The sequence below is a fragment of the Panthera pardus genome, unplaced genomic scaffold, assembly GCF_024362965.1.
Source record: "Panthera pardus isolate Hobbes unplaced genomic scaffold, ASM2436296v1 HiC_scaffold_16, whole genome shotgun sequence".
In the NCBI taxonomy this organism is placed as follows: domain Eukaryota; kingdom Metazoa; phylum Chordata; class Mammalia; order Carnivora; family Felidae; genus Panthera; species Panthera pardus.
In genome coordinates, this window is record NW_026526721.1 from 95279818 (window position 1) to 95299451 (window position 19634).

General features: G+C 36.6%; 1 protein-coding gene and 1 non-coding gene across 4 annotated transcripts; both read right to left on the bottom strand.

Moving 5' to 3' along the window:
- Positions 1-476: 476 nt before the first annotated feature.
- On the bottom strand, positions 477-16651 carry MYNN (myoneurin). Of its 3 annotated transcripts, XR_002077646.2 has the most exons (9): positions 16277-16648; positions 15154-15450; positions 10230-11023; positions 9308-9467; positions 7100-7278; positions 6145-6228; positions 5043-5129; positions 2815-3135; positions 477-1190 (listed from the first exon to the last, which is right to left on the bottom strand). XR_002077646.2 is itself a non-coding variant. In XM_019440530.2 (8 exons), exons 2-8 carry the CDS (start codon positions 15417-15419, stop codon positions 2873-2875), a joined length of 1833 nt encoding a protein of 610 aa, XP_019296075.1. In that variant the 5' UTR covers positions 15420-15450; positions 16277-16648; the 3' UTR covers positions 667-2872. The 3 variants fall into 3 exon arrangements, 2 of the variants coding, with proteins under 2 accessions (XP_019296075.1, XP_019296076.1); XM_019440530.2 differs by having other exon boundaries at positions 667-3135; XM_019440531.2 differs by lacking the exon at positions 6145-6228 and having other exon boundaries at positions 667-3135; positions 16277-16651.
- A 1282-nt stretch (positions 16652-17933) lies between these two features.
- On the bottom strand, positions 17934-18006 carry TRNAV-AAC (transfer RNA valine (anticodon AAC)). The gene has a single exon. It is a non-coding gene; the product is annotated as a tRNA-Val (tRNA).
- Positions 18007-19634: the final 1628 nt, after the last annotated feature.

Consider the following 19634-nt stretch of genomic DNA (forward strand, 5'->3'; position numbering starts at 1 on the left):
TTTCTAGTAAAGTTCTAAAGACTCAAAATCTAAGTACAAGATGGAAAATTATATCAAGAGCTTCATTTTTAAATGCTTTCCAAAAGAACACCAAGAAACATTTAGGATATTGGTTCTCAATGTCTGGTTACATTAAAATCTGCTATGGGGCTTTTCCATCATATATATCCCACAGATTGTATGATTTAGTAAGACTAAGGTGGGGTGGGACTGGGATAGTGTTATTTTAAAATGTGTCTGATATGCATTAAATGTTAGAACTATTATTCTAGGATATTTTTAAAAACAAGTATATGTACATTGTTTTTATACATGTACATTTCAACTACTCTCACTCGTACAATTTCTGTAGAACTGAAACATACAGAAGTGCTAAACTACTTTTGCAACAGAACATCAGAACCATTAAAAAAATTTTTTTTCTAAAATTTGTCTATCAAAATTATCCTATGAAATTAAACATAAAACAAGTACCATTTAAAAACAGCAAAAAATCATTTATATATAATCTATGGTTTCTTTTTAAAAAGTCTAAAATCTAACAATACAGTAGGAATAATCTAATACATACAAAATTATTTTAGAAAATAATTTCTCAGTGAGAGCTTCAACATCCTAAACACTTTCAAAAACGTAATAATATTAAGAATAGACCTTTCCCAAAACTGCATTGTAACAAATATATTTAAAACCAGACTTATTTAAACGGTAATTGAGTGTTAAAATGACACCAGATACAACTAAAATATAAGCATATTATCATAAAAAATTGTATAGCATTATGAGAAGAATGACAAGACAGGGACCTCAGCCTTCAAGATTTCTCACATGTCACTCTGGAAGAGCATCGAGACATGTCAATTTTAAAAGAAAGTATTTTAGTTATGAAGCAGATAATGTGATGGAGAAAAAAACACAGTAAATCAACCTTACCCATTCTAATCCAATAATATTAAAAATAATAAATCTGAGGACTAATCTATAAAAAATGCTAATTACCATTATTAGAAGAAATTTGGTAACTACAGCTCTCATAAAATTTTGACATCACTGTAGCCATTTTGAAATTTTATTCTTTAGATGCTTGGATTAATGAAGATGTGAATTAAATATAACCTCTCCATTTCAGCAGACTTCTTAAAGAGGCTGTCTTTTAATTTTCTTTAATTTCTTCACATTCCAATAAATTCCTATTGAATTTAAGCCAGAATAGATTAGTTGAACATTTTATAACTTTATAAATTGTATTTAAACCCAGCATATTAATACACAAGCATAATTAGATTTCTTAGATAAATAATTAAATCCTAAGTTTGATGTATATTACACAAAGGGAATATTTCAAACTGTGAAGTCAGTCCCACTGGTGGCAAACTACTGCGAAAATGGTGAGTGTGCTGCGAAACGGTGGCCTCTCTAGAGTGTACAAGAATTAAGTAGTCTCATTACATCCTCTTCTAGTTGGTTCTTCTGACTAGGATGCCAGAGAAAATTCAATTAAGGAAATCAATATCAAAAAAACCCCAAACCCCACGTTAACTTTATTACAGAAAACAAATAAGCCACAACTAATGCATGGCAGAAATAAGAAATAATGTCACCATGGTGTTTGATCAGCAGCATAGGAACTGACTCTGTGGAACTGGTAATCTAATGTCCAAAGATCAGGCAGTAATATAAATGAATTATGCGGGAAAAGTGGGATGGGGAAGTAAATATCAGAATGATACTGAATTTTTTACATTCAGTAAGAAGAAGACAGACTACTGTAGGCAGTCTGACAACAACCAAATGTTGTGGTTTGATTCATAAAATTTTAAACTCAAAACTTACAGAAAAATGTAAAATATTTAGCAAACTGGCTTTCTGGTAAGTCAAATGTTCACTGATAAATGAAGCTAATTTCTTAGTTCTTTATGTAATTACAATGTGTCAATTGAGAAGCCAAGTGATTTAGCGTACGCATTAGGTTTACGTTTAAAAAATTCTTTTTGGAACTTAGTATTTTAAAAAGTGCGTAACAGGTGTAGCAAGGCTTATCAAAAATCTTCAAAATTCATATTTTCCTCATCTCCAGTAATCTAGAAACCTATTAAAACATAACCTGAATCAAATTTTGAAGCTGTCTTTATTACGATAAAGATACCAAATGATCTATTTAAAACTCATTTTGCAAATAAATGTAGTCTTGGATAACTCAAAAGTACTGATCACTGCTTTTCTCCAGAATTCTGAGGCCTAAATGAACAAAAATGTATATACAGTTTTCTAGCTTTTAAGAAAAACACTTCTTTTTGTGTCATTAGAAAAGTTACCTCCAAGGGAATATATTAATAGAGAAACAGCACAATTCTTATTCAGTACCTAAATTCTCTTAAGTAGAAGAATGAAAATTCACTTTCCCCCCATAGTTTATGTACTGGTCTATGGGGCTTGGTAACAGCAACACTATTGGCCTGATACTACCATAGATTTTGCTTAAATTTTGAGGGGAAAAAACTAAAAAATCCCGCAGGTCAAAACTGACTCATATAAATGGAAAGATTCCACTTAAATAAATGAAAAGCAATTTAAAATGCAAAATAAAAATGAATTAAGGCAGCTCTAAGAGAAAAAAACTCATCCATTCAAAATAGTGCTACTACAGTATAATTCACTCCTTAACATGTCATGTTTATAATCTAGGCATAGAAGCCAAAAATCAAAACAAGCATTGCAGTTATGATGCAGCATCAGGTGTTTACTTCAGCTGAATGGAAAATAATGGTCACAACTCAAATGAATGCTAATTTAATATGAATATATGCACCTTACCAGAGATGTTTATGTTTACTACCAAAGACGTCTTAGCAATTCCATATTCCTCACAAAGTCAGTATAATTGCTGTAAAAAAATCAACTGTGGTTCCGAATACCCATTCACAGTTGATCTCAACAACGTATCTGATGTAGGAGACTGGTTATCTGTGACAGGCAGAAGGATGTGGTGGTCCTCAGTTCCAAGCGGAAGAGATAGTGGTAAAGTCATATCAGAAGGCTTCACATCCAGTGTTTCTGATAAAGGACTTTTTTGTATAGAATCTTGTTCATTCAACGGATGATCCTCTATACTAGAATCTAGAAGTTTATCTGCACCTGAAATAGAAGAGAAAGAAATTTATGCTATCTTTGGAAACAAAACAAAAACTCTTAGATAGACTAAATCTGCTTACCATTCCCAGAACTTACATTCCAACCTCCACAGCTTTACTCATGCTGTTTCTTTTTTTTTTTTTAATTTTTTTCAATGTTTTTTATTTATTTTTGGGACAGAGAGAGACAGAGCATGAACGGGGGAGGGGCAGAGAGAGAGGGAGACACAGAATCGGAAACAGGCTCCAGGCTCCGAGCCATCAGCCCAGAGCCTGACGCGGGGCTCGAACTCACGGACCGCAAGATCGTGACCTGGCTGAAGTCGGACGCTTAACCGACTGCGCCACCCAGGCGCCCCATGCTGTTTCTCTTATACTGATTTACCCTCATTATTTACACAAGTCCAATATGGGCCTCAAGCTTAGGTTTAAGCACCAAGTTGAACTTAAAAGGGATTTAACTGTTCTAGATAAGGGTGAGCTGTTACCTATTTTATCACTCACTTGTCAATTTTTTGTATACTACCTTGTGACATCTGTCTCTTATTGCTACTGAACATTCTGCTTCATACTGGTATGGCCTCTCAGACTGTAAACTCCTCAAGGGTAAATGTCAAATTATACTTCTCTGATTCCTTTAAAGTACTTAATAATAGTGCTATACACATAACAGATTTGTTCCCTGAACGTATTAATGAGTAGTTCATACTATTCTCTGAGTTCAAGTTCAGAGATACAGCACTTTTGTGTATTTTTCAGAAGTGAGAAATTCTGCTCAAGGGCATAAATTATCACACTGATTATGATACACTTTTGCCTTCAAATTTTCCATGAGCTTTACCATGCTTCTGCCACCCCAAAGTTTTTACATGATTTCAATCTGTTTCATTAGATAAAACTGCATATTTGCTTTCATAAAACTAGAATTCTGTTCTTGCCTAACTACTCTTCAGTTCAAACAGCCAATACAACCTGAACTTCCTTATCCCGGTGACTCCCTTTACAATATTCTCTCTGCCTGGGAGGAACCCTCCTTTTCCCATCTCCATTCTCTGAACCCCTCTCTCTCCTTCAAGTTCCCTAGAATTAAGTTTTTCCAATACTCACCTCAGAAGGACTTAATCTCTTCTTTAGCACTTCTGTCTCTACTATACCCTACATTTTGTCTTGTAATCACAGTTATATATTTAGATTTCTGGTCTCCTACACCAGATTGTAAACTCTTTGAGGACTAAGACTGTGCGTTTTTCAACTTCGTATTATTCTGCAGTTATGTGTACTTTGGAGGCAGAGGCATTTAACGTTTGTTGAATTACTCACATTGCAGTTTTCATATGTTACTTCTTAATCCTTATGATGTCGCTGTTTACTATCAAAGACTTGTTAACATCTCTATACACTGAAGAAGCCTAGTATTTTGTTTTTAATTATGACAAACATAGTGAAACGTTTTCAAGGATTCATTTTAAGCAACAGACTTAAATTTTATAGTCTGGCTTTTCATTTTTATGTAACAGTTTGGAGCTACCCATTTCCCTACTTCCTCTTACATGTTTCTGGATTCATGTGTTCATGATGCCCTTTTTGTCGCATAACTAATCCCCAGGTAACCCAGACTCCAGTCTGGAGAATAGTGATACACGTTTTGTTTATATATTCTTTCTTTCTTGTAACTTCATAAATCAGGTTTTTAAAAGAGGAAATATTTCAAGTACTGTTTATTAGACGGTCAATATGGAAAGAAATTTCTAGTGAACTTATCTACAAATTATAAAGCTACCTTCCTAATACGTATTTATCTAGTTTTTAAAAATATGTATCTAATTTAAATTGTTATAATGTGCATCTCAACATTTTGGGAGTAGCACCATTATGAGAGCCCTAAATTTAAAAAAAAACACAAACATTTACCGGAATGGACTTTTGTTTTGTGCTTCTTTAAATTTTTAATATCTGTGTAAGAATTTCCACATAATTCGCAGATAAATGGCCTTTCTCCTGAAAAGCAAGTTAAAAAGTTTAAACTCAGTATTTTTGAAACTAAGACAAAAATATCAATGTTTTCGAATGCAGTGTAAACATTACTGTACTGTTTAAGTTTAGTTTCAAATTACCATTTAGTCACGTGGTTATAATATAGTCAAACAAAAACTTCCATACACATTAGGCGTTCTGTTATACTAAGCATCCCCATTTCAGGAAAAATTGAGCCCTTTTGTTAAGAGAAATTTAACTTACTCTTATTACTATTAGACATTTAGTGAGTGCCAGTTATATGCCAGATACTAAGAGGAACAGCTGGGGGAAAATGTTAAGTATTTCTGCTTTCTGGCAGCCTACAAATTAGAAAATCCTGTACAAACAGTGACAGAATAAAATGCTACAAAATTATAATTCCTTTGAATAAGAAGTGTTCAATGCTTTACAAACTATGAAGCCTAAGAGTAAAGAAGCCGCCAATAAATTTATTAAATGTCTACTAGGGGCTCATAGTATTCTAGATAGGAATAGCGAGAAATAATTTTTAAAATGACAAAGAAAATGAAAAGAGTCCATCTTCAAAGTGGCATTTTCCCTTGTTTTAATTTTTTTTTGTTCCATATTTTCTTCATATTATACAATACTCTTACAAGAAACATGTCAATTCTAACATTCATTCTAAAAACTTGCTTACTGAACACTACTTGATAAGAAAATCTAGTATTATCTTGGTATTATATATTCCTTTTCATTTCTTGGTACATCTTTGCAATTTAATCTAAGTCATCTAAAAACTATTATTATCTGGCATATTTTTTAGAAAATCTATACAATTCTAGACCCAACTTAATTAACACTACTCCAAATAACTAAAGAAACAAAGCAAATAGAAAGTTGATAGTTATACATTAAAATATTGCTATAGGTAGAGTACGACTAGAAACCATATAGTCCATAATGGTTTAAAAGTCAAGGTTTACATAAAAAGAAATTAGAGAGAACAAAAAATAATACGTTCTCCCTAAACACAGACCTGTATGGGATCGAAAGTGTTTGTTGAGCTCTCCTGAGGAAATAAAACTTTTCCCACAAATACCACATATGTATGGTTTTTCACCTAGATGGAAAATAAAAGATAGCGAAGTGGTGTACTATACCAATATAATATTTTATCAATTACAATAATCTAAAGTAACCTGTTCTAAAATACTGAATTAAAACCTCTTTATATTGTATTTTAGAGGTATCTTCAGTGTGATCCAACTTAGAAGATTAGTAATTACACTGCTCATGTAACCTGATGCTTTTCATATAATAAAACTTTCTGCAAACATCCTTCTAGTAGACTAGAGTTGGGCAAGAAGTTCAATTTTTATGATTACAAACGTGATTAAAAATTCATCAATCCAGGACTTTAGTTCTTGCTATCTACTATATTATTAAGAGGAATGAAATTATTTAGGAAAGATCTATTTTAAGAGGTACTCTATCAAAACTGAAAATCTTTGAGTACAACGTGCTTCAAAACTGGTATTTTGCACTTGAAGTAGCTGTTTAATTTGTGAATCTCAGAATGTCTACATAGGAAAAGTCCTAAAAAGTCATAAAAATCAATGTTCTACCTAAACCCACTTTCACCCCTTAATTTCACTCTACTGTTTTATCCAAGGGAAGTGAAACAAGAGGCTAAGGGGGTTTTTCTAAGGTCATAAAATACATTTCAACTCAAGTTTATATACCATCAAAATTACCTGATTTTTAATGTATATAGTTACATAATTAAAAAATTCCATCCACTGTGTACTATCTTAGAAAATAAGTCTGCTTTTATAGTTAATATTTATGTGAAAACCACAAACACAAAAGGCTTCAAGAAGCACACACACAACAGATATACAACAAAATCTAAAATCTACTTTCTGTAAGGGCTCAATTTCCCTTTCTTTTTACAACTTTCCTTATTTTAAACATCTCTGTCAAATTCTTACCTGTATGTTTTCGAGAATGAGTGATAAGAGAACTAGAGACAGCAAATGCCTTCCCACAAGTATCACACACATACGGCTTTTCTCCAGTATGCCTACGAACATGATAGGTCAATGTGCTGGCTTGAGCAAATCTCTGTCCACACCTATCACAGACATATGGCTTCTCTCCACTATGCTTCCTATTAGTAAATAAATAAAGTTATATAGTGGTAAGTAAAACAATTTGGATCCAATCTATATAATAAGCATTTTTTATACAATTTTTCATGTAGTATTTCATATTAACAGACCAAGAATATATATTTAAAATCAACAGTTTCAATGTATACAAATCAAAAATAAATGTTTTGGCATAATGTTATCAAAACATTAGTTCTAAGGTAAGTTAAAAAAATTTTGCCGTCATCTTTATATGGTTGTCAAGTGTGTCCCTAATACCGCAGGCAATTATTTTCACTTGTCCATTCACTCACTCTTTAAAACTCTTTCCTTAAACCTCCAGCAACTCCTCATCCATCCTTATCTTTAGCTGATGTCCTTGCTTCCTGTTTTACTGAGAAAAATTTAAGCAATCAGAAGAAAATTTCTACCATCCCAACCTTCCACCTATAGGCATCTGTACCTATGTATCTGTTATTCTTCTCATTAACTCTAACATGAGGGTGACAATTCATCTGAATCCAAACACTCCCATTTGCATACTTAAGATATTATCTCTTTCCTACTCATTGGTAACACTCCTATAATTTCCTCCACAGTTCCTTTTTCCCATACAAATATACTGCTGTCTCTGATCTTTAAAAAAAGACCCTTTGGGCCACCTAAGTGGTTCAGTCAGTCAAGCATCGGACTTTGGCTCAGGTCATGATCTAGTGGTTAGCGGGTTCAAGCCCTGTGTCGGGCTCTGTGCTGACAGCTCAGAGCCTGGAGCCAGCTTTCGATTCTGTGTCTCCCTCTCTCCCTGCCCCTCCCCTGCTCACACTCTGGCTCTCTCTTTGGCGCGCTCTCTCTCTCTCTCTCTCTCTCTCTCTCAAAAATAAACATAAAAACAAAACAAAACAAAAAAACCTTGACCTCTCTTGCTCCTCCATTTCTTGGCTCCTCTTTATCAAAAATTTGAGTCTCCAATTGTTCTACTTTAATTTTTCTCTACTAGTCACAACTAACATTGCTTTTGTTGAGAGCACTGCTGACCTCTCACTTTGGTAAATCCAACAGTTAAGTCTCAATCTTCACCTCTCTATCACCAAATTTGACAAAACTGATTGTTCTCTTCTGGAATAATTTCCTTCACTTGGATTCCAGGGCAGTCTACTGTTGGTTTTCCTCCTATATATTGGCTAGTCACCTCTGCTGGTTCTTGACTATCTCCCAGAATTTTTTAAGATTAGAGTGCCTCATGATTCAGTCCTTTTGATTGCTTCTCTATCCACATTCATTTTCTTGGTGACCTCATTCAGTATTATAGCTTTAAATATTATCTATATGCTGAAGACTCCCAAATTTGTATCTTCAGCTCAAACCAGCCCCCTGAATTACAGACTTACATAACCAACTGTCTATTGGTACATCTCCATTCAGATGACTAACAGCTCAAATTTAACATATTCAGATCTCTGCTCAAAATGCCTACACGCCCTCTTAAACTGCTCTATCCACAACTCTCTTCCATTTCAGTTCATGGTAATTCCATCTTTTCATATGCTCGGGCTATAAATCTCAGAATCTTTGATTCTACCCTCTTTTCTATCATACCCCACATCCAATCTGCGGCAAATTCTTTAAAAATATGTCCAGAATCTGACCACTACTTATCTCTTCCATTGCCATCACTGTGGCCTAAATCATCATCACTCTCACTTGGATTTTATCTATAGCTTCCTGTTAATTTTGCTTCCATTCTTGCAATGTTACAATTGTTTTCCAATATAGCAGCCAGAGCCACCCCTTAAAATGTAAGCAAGATAAAAAAAAAAAAAATGCAAGCAAGATCATATCACCTATTTCTCATTCTGATCTTATTTCTCTCCTTCACTTACTCCCCTCCAGCCACCATGGCTTCCTCTAGTTCCTTCACTATGCTAAGAAAATTTAATGGTAGAACCACAATTAGAACTCTACTGTCTTAAATACTAACACAGTAGTCTATTCATAAGACTAAGGTGAATGCCAGACTCAAAGATCAAACAACTTTTTTTTTTTTTTTACCTTGCATGAATCTTGAGATTGCTAGAAGTTGCAAATTGTAAATTGCATACATCACATTTATAGGGTTTTTCCTCACCATGATGCATACGACTATGGAAGACTAGCTGGCATTTCTGAGCAAATCCTTTATCACACAATTCACATTTGTATGGCTTCTCACCTAAAAGAACAAGCAAATAAAATTTATATTTAAAAGGAGATATTGTTTTAGTTGCTTAAGCCACATAGGCTTTCAGAAGAGTTCATCAACAGTACTATTTTCAGTATTCGGAAATTGTTAACTGCTAGAAGTAATAAAGCAAACAGAACCTTTCTTCCAGATCAACTATCAAAACCTTGATAGAATTAAAAGAAATCAGTGTTTCTCAATTCATAATAGTGAAAAGGTGGTCAATGAAAGAAATACATACTGCATCTTAAAAGGTACATATCTAAGTGTACCAAACGAAAGTAAATGCAGAGGCTGAAGAATGAAATGTGTATGTAATGCTAAGAAATGTGTTCAGAAGTTGACAAAGATTAGGAAGCAGGAGGTGAGATGTATTGGCAAAATCTGAGAACTGTACTGAGTTGTAATTACTTTTCCCCTTTATCAGTTCTCTTAATCTCTGTCTCTGTTAAATACTTAGCAAGCTAGAATCAAGTATATGTTCATTTTAACTATGACTGAAAATGGTATACACAGGTCATACATTAGGACTTCAGAGTATCAGCTGCAATAAAACAAAATAGCCATTAAATACTTGGTCACAATTACAAAGAAATTTTCAACAGTCTTAACATGCTAAACAAATATTTTTGTGAATACAAGTATATACCAAATGTTGGTCACAGTCAACACTGTATATTAATATGTACTGTACAAAAATATTATTTCAGTCACAGTATAAAAGCAATTATATCTCCCACAAACCAGTCTTACCTGTATGAGTTCTTACATGCGTTTTCAGCTGGTTACATTGCGTAAATGCCTTTCCACACAAGTGGCAGACATAAGGTTTAACTCCTTTATGTATTCTCATGTGCCTTCTCAAGCTGCTGGCTTCTGAAAACACTTTCCCACATGTGTTACACATTGGCTTGGCCTTGGAATACCTCTGATCCAGCTCTTCCCCAGAGCTCTCCAGCTCATAAGAATTCTTGACACTGGCTATATTAGACATAGAATGTTCTTTCAGAGCACAGTTTGGCTGTGATTTTCCACGTTTCCGTTTCACTGTAACAGTTTGCACAATATCTTGTGCTGGAAAAGTATTTTCCACAACTGATGTCAACTCGAGTTCTGAATTATCATTTCTTTGTGCAACTTGTTCTATTACAGGACTGGACAATTTATTTGCATCTAAGAATAATTCAACAGATGCATTCTCTAAAATGTCACTGGGATATTGCACTGTTTTATTCTGTCCTGTTTTCTGGGAGTTGAAGGCCTTCTTCTTCTTTTTCGTTTGAGATGACTTCTTTGCTAAAGCCCCTTGTTTAGGATTTGCCTGAACTAAATCTGTAGACACTTCTGATTTTTCCCGACTGTTATAATCCCGTAGAGTAAGGAGACAAGTCTGTTGATTCAATTCAATGTTTCCAGTAATACTAGATATCTCTGTAGAAGAGGGATTAGCAATAAAAGCAAAATCTTCCATCTTTATTTTACATTTAGTGACCACCTCTTCCACTTTGAGATAGTCAGCAGCCTGATGAATTTCTTTAACATTCCAACTGTAAGGAAACAAGGCTAAATGACAATATTCTGAACAAATAAAAACTATTTGTGAAACAGAGCTGCACATATATTTCAATGTCTTTTAAAGACCTAACGAAGCAGAATGATGAAAAAGGCATAACTAAAAGAATAAATTTACAAAAATTCATTCACTCGTTCAGAATAATCTTTAGGCAAAAATCTCCAGTTTTACAGAACTTCAAAAGATGAAAAATAATGGTTACTCATAACTACAAATGTACCACTATAAGAAAATGTTAAAATTTCTGTGTGTTTTAAAAAACACTTGGAACACAAAAGTAGCTGTTGGCAACTTACTGCCTCCTCCCATTCATTCTGAGGCCTATTCAGATAGCAACTACCTTTTCTGGGATTGGCAACAGCAAGAGTCTAAAAAATTGTTTCCTACCTTCCTCTGCTCCCCTGTGAGGGACTTTAACGGTGCTTCTCAAACTTTCCCGTGCATGTGAGTCACCCAGGTATCTTGTTAAATGAGGATTCAGGTTCAGTAGATCTGTGACGGGACCCAAGTGTCTGCATTTCTAACACAGTTGCTGGTGATGCCAGTGCTGCTGGTTTACTGATTACACTTCAATGGAACAAGGTTTCAGAAAGCTCTAACAACCCTCCCACCTGTGTGTGATACTCAACCCATGTTAGTTGGAGAGTCTGTCATTATTAGAACTATATAGAAAGACTTAAGTTCACCCTGTTCAACATTCTAGTCAGTATTTACTGAGCATATACCATGTGTGGTACACTAAGAGGGGTATTAAGAAATAAGAAATAGTCCCTGCACTCCAAAAGTTTACAATGTGGTGAAAAATTGTTTTATTACTCTAGCACTGGCTCTGGCATTACTAGGTGAGCTAATTAGGGTAAGTCAGCACCTGTTGGCACTCTGCTTTTCTTAGCTATAAAATCTGAGAGTTGAGTTGGTATTAACATGAAAATAGGACCCTTTTATAATTATCTGAGGATGGATGGATGGATACACACACACACACACACACACACACACACACCCTTCAAGTAATCTTCCTGCTCTTTTCCCCAAATATTATTTAATTCTTCAGAAAAAATTTTAAAAAATCTTTTCCTTTTTCCCACATGATTATATGAGCCAGAAAAAAGTTTTAGTCATAGCTGATAATACAATTATAGTGCTATTAATATATCTTTATTTTTTTTTAAGAAGAGTAAAATTTGAAATGAAATTAAACATTAACTAGCTCATGAACCACTCAGGTCTTTGAAAGTATACTACAGTATTTACAGATCTCTATCCATTTTCTCATCAACTGATGAAAACTTCTTTACCTCAAGTGGCACCTGTATGTTTCCTCTTTTTAAATTTAGTTTTCCATTGGCTTTTAAAAAATTGCCTTTTATTATACACAGAGTTATTTTCTCAGCTCATTATAAACAGATTTATAGGCCCGTTTGGAAACCTAATCACAAGTTTAGGGAACATTTTATTCTCTAGGAAAATATACCTAAAGTTCCTAAATATAGTATAAATAAACTCTAAGAATATAATCTATTTGCAAATGGAGTCTTTCCCCTAGATAAGAAAATATTAAAGATTTCTTATGTCCCTTAGCTATAATTTTGGAATACATAACGGATGATCTTTGTAATGAAGTTAATTCTATATTTGCAAAGATATAACACAAATAGCCCAAATATAAACACAATCTTGTTCATCTTTTATACAAAATATTTTTAGCATGCATACGGTAACACTGTCACTTTCTAAAAACGTTACCTTTGTCCTTAAGCATTTTTATTAATTTTGTTATAGTCTATTATTATTACAATAAATGAGAGCACTAGAATGAAACCAAATTTATCACTCATTATACTTAGGTCTCAAATTATAATTGTGCTTAGTGATCCATACAGTGAACTACCAAACATATAACAAGGTCTGGTAGCCTTTAAGACCAATATAAACTAGCACTGAGATGCACACTAATTGTTCGGTACTGACACAGTATTTCATACCAATTATTCATCTATTTCATAAACAAACTATAATCTCAGTTACAGTTAAGAGAACCAATCAGCAGTTGCTTACACCAATGACTAATCTGCTTTTGTTTACAAGCATGAAGTTACAGTGCTTGCAAACCTGCTTTCATCTTTTGAACAGTCACTGAAAGTCATTTAATTACATGCTACAAGGTATGTGGCTAAATGCTTTACATGAATGGTTTATTTAATCCTCAAGACAGGTCTCTGCAATCTGTAATAATCCCATTTTACGTACAAATGAAGGCTCAGATGTACAAAGACATTAAGTAATTCATCCAAGATCACAGAGGTTAGAATAAGATTTGACCAAGGTAATCTGGCTCCTGAGTTCACTTAATTCTCTATTATTTTGCTTTCTTCACTAAGTGTAATCACTAAATTATACACTTTCTACTTTTGATGTAAGTCTTCTCACATTTGTGGTGGGGCTCAAACAACTAGTTCCCAGGAAAGGTATGTATCAAAAAAGACTGAACAAAAATCTGGCTCTTTTTCACACTGGTGCTTTGCATGAAGGCTCAAAGTAAGCTGCTCTTCAGTGTGTTCAAATCAATTCAAGATTATTTGGAAAAGTTAATTGAGAAAGGGAAACTATTAAATTGAAGATCAAGCAAAATTCACTGGTTTTGTGGTTATTTTACATAATGTGCTCTAAATATTTAGATGAGGCACCTGTAGAGTCAACTATTCAGTAAATTTAAATAATTTGTCATGTAGATTAATGTGTTCCTTTAATCAACCCACAGAGAACTGACTTGAAGATCTCATTAGGTTAAAATTTAAAAATAATTCAAAAATAGTGTGTCTCCTTTTCAAAAGAATTAAGGAACATTTTGATTCTAGCTTTTTAAAGAAGTATATTTCCACAATAAGTTGCAATGTAAAACAGAGAGAAGGATTCTGCTTAATATCTATGTGTATATATAGAGATCATCTGGAAAATGAAAGATTTTTATCAAAGTGTTAATAGTGATTATCAGTGGACGGCAAAATTTCAGGTGTTTCCTTTTTGTTTCTTTCCTATTTTTCTCCAAAAATTGTGGAGTTAAAGGGAGAGAGGAGAGTAGAAGAGAGAAAATAAATGAAACTAATGTTCAATGGGAAGCAGGCCTTCAAGTAAATCCTTGATCTTCACACTAATACCAAGGGAGTTACTACAATCTCATTTTTACAGATGGGGAAACTGAGGCCCTCAGAGGTTGCATGTTGCTCAAAGACATACAGTGACTGACCAGCTAGATCTAATTCTAAAGAGCATACCTGTTTATGTCAGATTATGACTTCCATAAGAGATGGAGGAAAGAAGACAGGAGTAATTTGATTGGTTTCGCTTTCCTTTTTTCCTCTCTACGTTTCCCTCCACAACTAGTAAATTCATCAGGATTAAATTAATTATACAGTCCACTATGCATGGGAGACACAAGTGACTGCATTATTAAATTCCTCAGAACCTACTTCCCGTTAGTGGAGTGACAGCATTAAGCATTTCAGAGAAGCATTCTAGCACCTTGGATCTGGTGTAAGCATTAGTACTAATAGCTTTACAGAGGTAACAGGAGTCACTGCCATTTACACTCCAAGGAAATTATTTTCTTGAATCAAGATCAGGAAGAGGTCCTGCACATTGCTATCTATGGTTAGAAATGGGAATACATGAAATGAACACAGAGGATCATCCTTCTTCATCCACACCCCCCTACTACCTCAAGCACGTTAAGAGGTAGGGGACAGAGTGAGGAAGAGAGAAGATCAGAGGAATATAAAGACCAAGGAAACTGGAATTCACTTAGAATTGATTATGTATGATCTTCAAGTTTCCATAACTGAAATTGCAGGTTTTGCTTCAGCACGTAAATCAAATGTGTCAGAAAAAAGGCTTTAATCTAATTAGCATCTGTGCTTTTTGCGCTTAAGAAATGTAGTCTGTTCATCCCAAATCAGTAATACTGACATCTTTATCAAAAACAACAATAGCATTGTGCACAGCAATATATGAAGTTAAGGGACTGAATGGAAAAGCTACAAATATACTTTAGCTCTAAAGACCGTTGACTAGCTTTTAGAAATGAAAACGAAATGTGTACTTTACCTGTCAAGATTTAAAGTTCCTGTGTATATAAACTCCAACAGTTTCTGAAATCCATCAGCCTTCACTTGACTCTGATCAAGGAAGACATTGTTCTCAGAAGTGCTTCTGTAGATCGCACCAAAATACTCACTAAATGAGGCAAGGACATTTCTATGAGCTTTAAACTGGAATTCCCCAATCACTACGGTGCAGTCACAAAGAAAACCTGCTTCCCGCTGTTTGTTCAGTCTCTCTAAAAGGTGCTCACAGTGGTGCGAATACTGCATTTTGAGATCAGAATGGAATTTTACCCTTGTTCTAAAAGACAAAAAGAGACAGTAAGTCAGTAACCCTAAGTTTTCATCAAACGTTTCACCCAAGCAATTGGTAAGGGGAGAAGGGACATAGAACATGAACAAGAATAAAGTCAGTCCTCATTTGCCCCCACAGAAAATTCTTATCAAACAGATTAGTTAAAAATGCTGAAGGTTAAGTGCCTATCTTTGGCCAACTAACACAATCGTTTGGACACATCAATATACGGCGATACGTGAAAACACTTCCACGAGCTGAAAAAAAGCACCGCAAGATTTCACGCTTTGCAGCAGTTGAACCTCCAGACTTCCAAGCTCAGTACGCATGCATGTGTTGGGGAAAAAATTAACAAACCACTAAGAAATGACTCCTTTGGACAGATGAGGGAAAAAACACAGTATGAGTTCTTTAAAACCGCTCTCAAATCCCCACAACCTGTTAGTTTTCCGTGGTGCACACAGTTGCTTCAAAACGCGGGGCGGGTGCCCAGGAGGCGGAGGAGCAGAGAGCCAGAGTTGTCAAGGTTCCGTCACTCGCCCGGAGGAGGCCACACCCCCTCTCATCCCCCTCCCGACGGCAACGGAGAGTGACAACCAAAGCCAGTCTCTCCCGGCTTCTGCCGCACTGCCCTTCGGCCAGCTCCCACGACTGCCTCGGGTTCCCACAGCAGAGGTTGTGGCCAAAGCCAACACCGGGGCTGCCTCGCCCAAGCTTTCCATGTTAATATCTTCGCCTCGACCTGAATTCAAACTCCATGAAGTCTGCTCACTCCTGACGCCGCGTCCGGAGAAAGCAGGATTGACAAGCTGGGGCGTGAAGAAAGACTCACCTAGAGCAAATCAAGGGGCAACAGTTTCTTCACGCTCTCTCCGCCATCTTGGAAGGACGTCACCGCTCCCCGCTCCGCCTCTTCCTTCTTCCTCTACGGAGACATCATATCCGGCCCGGGCGTCCAGAGGAAACGCTGGAGGCTCTGGGACCGTGGAGGTCTGGTACCGGCGAGGACGGACCGGGCTAGCCCGCAGAGATTTCGCTCTCCTGCATACCAGGGTCTCCAGCGAAACTGTGAACGTCATGGATACGGGACTTAAGGGTTCATTCGCAGCGACCCGCTTGTCTTCCTCATTCTAAACATTCTGGTCGGCCGATAGTCAGCATCTCTCGTTCAGGGCCGAGGTCGGGCAGCACCGCCCGAAAGTCCTCTTTCCGGGAGCCAGATTGCACACTGCATGCTGGGGCTTGTAGTTTCTTGGTTTCTCCCATCATCCTCTCCTTCCTCGGGACCCCCGAGAGTGGGAACAGCTGCTTTGTGTACTTAGGCTCCTGGCCATAGAGGATTTTTGAACTGAGACTGGTCACTCCTTTTCAGTTTATGTACCCGAAAGCTCTTGAGAACCCTGAATTGTGTTTGCATCAGCCAACTGTAGCTTAGGTTTCAGGATATCCTTACCTGGTGTTAAAAGTCTGAGATGCAAGAAAGCGGGGCAAAGCAGTAGGGCACCTGGGCACACGCAACATTGCAGGAAGGTGGGCTTTATACCGCAAAAGGTTCTGCGTCTGGGCCAGGAATATTTTAACGTAATAATTTACATCGAATTCAGATTTTGTACAGTGAAGGAAAAGGATGCCAGTTATCTGTGTAACATACAAGAGGCATAGAAACAGTAGGATAAGTCGTGTTGATATTGTAGGGTGAATTTTCCCCTAGTACTTACGGATACCATAGTTCGAAGAAAACCAGAACTACATTTATTCTTGTTAAAGATGTGTCAGGACCATAGACTATTTACTCATGACTTCATTTTAAAAGACAGTCTCAACTGGAATTTACCCATTTCTTCTGAGATTTTTTTCAAGGACACTGTTTGCTCTTTAACTTCTTTTCTCTAGGCGGTAAGAAACATATTTGTGAATAAAGCCACTACCATAAAGTTTATAAGGGGAAAAGTTGAGGCTGGCTCTAGATTACACCTTTCTGATTCCACTTTTATATTTTGTTGAAACCCTTTTCGGTAGTTCATTCAGAAATATGAGTCTCTACCAGGTGTTAAGCACGACACTAAGTATGTATAAAATAAGACTAAAACATGGTCTCCCGGCAATGAGGAATTTGCAGTCTGAAGGGGAAAACTAATGGAAAACCACATGACTTGTAACACAAAAGGTGCTTAGGAAGCAACAAGGCTAACAGTTTTACCGCTGTGTTTGAGCTCCTCTCTAGGCTGTATGTTACATTATTTTTAAGTAGTAGGTTGTGATTTGAATTTTTTTTTTTTTTTGAAGCACTTCACATGGCAAGCTGTCAATAAAAACATTTGCTGAATAACATAACCAGGGTGAAAGTTTAAATTCTCACTGTTCAGTAAGTTGCTATTAAGAATGCATTTTAAAAGTCTGGAATAATTGGTGAAAACCACATGGCTCCGTTTCGGGGGAACCCTGTAGAAAAAGAAAGAAAAAAAAAAAAAAAAAAAAAAAAAAGAAGCTGTTTCCGCCCGGTTTCGAACCGGGGACCTTTCGCGTGTTAGGCGAACGTGATAACCACTACACTACGGAAACTCGGCTAGGTGTTGTGGTTCAGAAAGTCCTTCATATGGAAGTAGTAATTTGGCGTTCACAGGCACGTAATATTGAGATAGCTTTTAACAGGAAAAATAAAACAAAACAATCAGAAAAGGAAAATAACAAAATGTTTAATTGTATAGTGCTGAAACTATTCTGAAAGTTGGAATTTGCATGCACTTTTTTTCAGACTCTTAGGTACCGCTGCAGAAACCAGGCACTCACTCCTTGCCCTTCCTTTGGGTAACACTTCTGTGGGAAAGAAATGTTTTATTTCGTATCCTTTCCTGGAGAGACGTTGCTCAGAAGGCAGGGTGTAGTGCGGGGCTTCAGTGGCCTCCCTCCTCTTGCAGAGGCTTGCAGCACCAAGTGCCACCGCTGTTACTTAGGTGACCCTTTCAACCTCTGGTGGAGAGACAAGTAAATAGCTTTTGAATTTCCTCCCCTGCTTTCAGAGACCAAACAGAGGTTCGAACTTGCTGAGGTGTTTTTAAATCCTCTACATAGTGTGTAAAATTGAGGGGGTAAAAAATCAGACACCAAAGATGCACTTTTTGGCACACAATGTACTTAAATTTTTCTAAACCTAAACTTCATAGGACCTAAGGAATATCACTTTTCTTGCAAAGAGGCAGACACGTCCTTATGCCTAAAAATCAAGCCTTTTTTTTTTTTTTAAGTTTTTATGTATTTTGAGAGAGAGACAGCAGAGTGGCGGAGAGGCAAGAGGCAGAGAGAGAGAGAGAGAGAGAGAGAGAGAGAGAGAATCCCAAGTAGACTGCACAGTCAGTGCAGAGCCGGATGCGGGGCTCCAACTCAGGAAACCATGAGACCATTACCTGTATTTTTTAGGAAATAGGAATGACCTTCATATTACATAGGGGATAACCAGATGAGATTGCTAAAAATCAATCAATCCAAAAAAGTGAGCTTCTACCATTTTGGTTTTGACTACATTTTGCTTAGAAACTGCAGGAAAGAAGCTCAACAAAGTATTTGCCTGGTGTATAGAAACAATAATAAAAGTATATAAAGCCAACTTTAAATCCTAGCATTGTTTCCTTTGTGTTTTCAAAAGTTGACAAGGGTTTCCAGAAGCACAAACCAGGCGTCTTCTGTGACAACTTTCTCTAGTCAAATCTCCCCACCTTTTCCTAGGTTCAAGGCCACATTCTAGAACTTTCAACATGCCCATGGACAGACACTTATTAACCAGAATTCAAAGGCTTTGGAAAAGAAAACTTTTTATGACTCATCGAGGTATTGGGGAAGGCCCCTTGTGAAGGGTTAGATTTATATCATTAGGGAAGAAAGTTGGGTTTTCCTGATATTGGTATCCCGGGATTCCAGGGGGTGGCAAGTGACCCAGCCCCTGTGAGATGCGGGGGGGGGGGGGGGGGGGGCGGCAGTAGTTTGGAGGATCAATGGGCCTGGGCTCTCCAGGGCTCGCTTGCCAGGCCCAGGCCCCGTGGTCAGGCCAGCGCTTCTGTGACGCGACGTTCCAGGCCGTAGGCCTTCTGGCGCTGCCCAAGGGCCCGCGCTACGCACTTTCGCTCCCTAGCGCAGCCCGCAGCCCACAGCCCGCAGCCAGGGCAGCCGGAGTAGCCAGGCGATAGGAGGCTAGG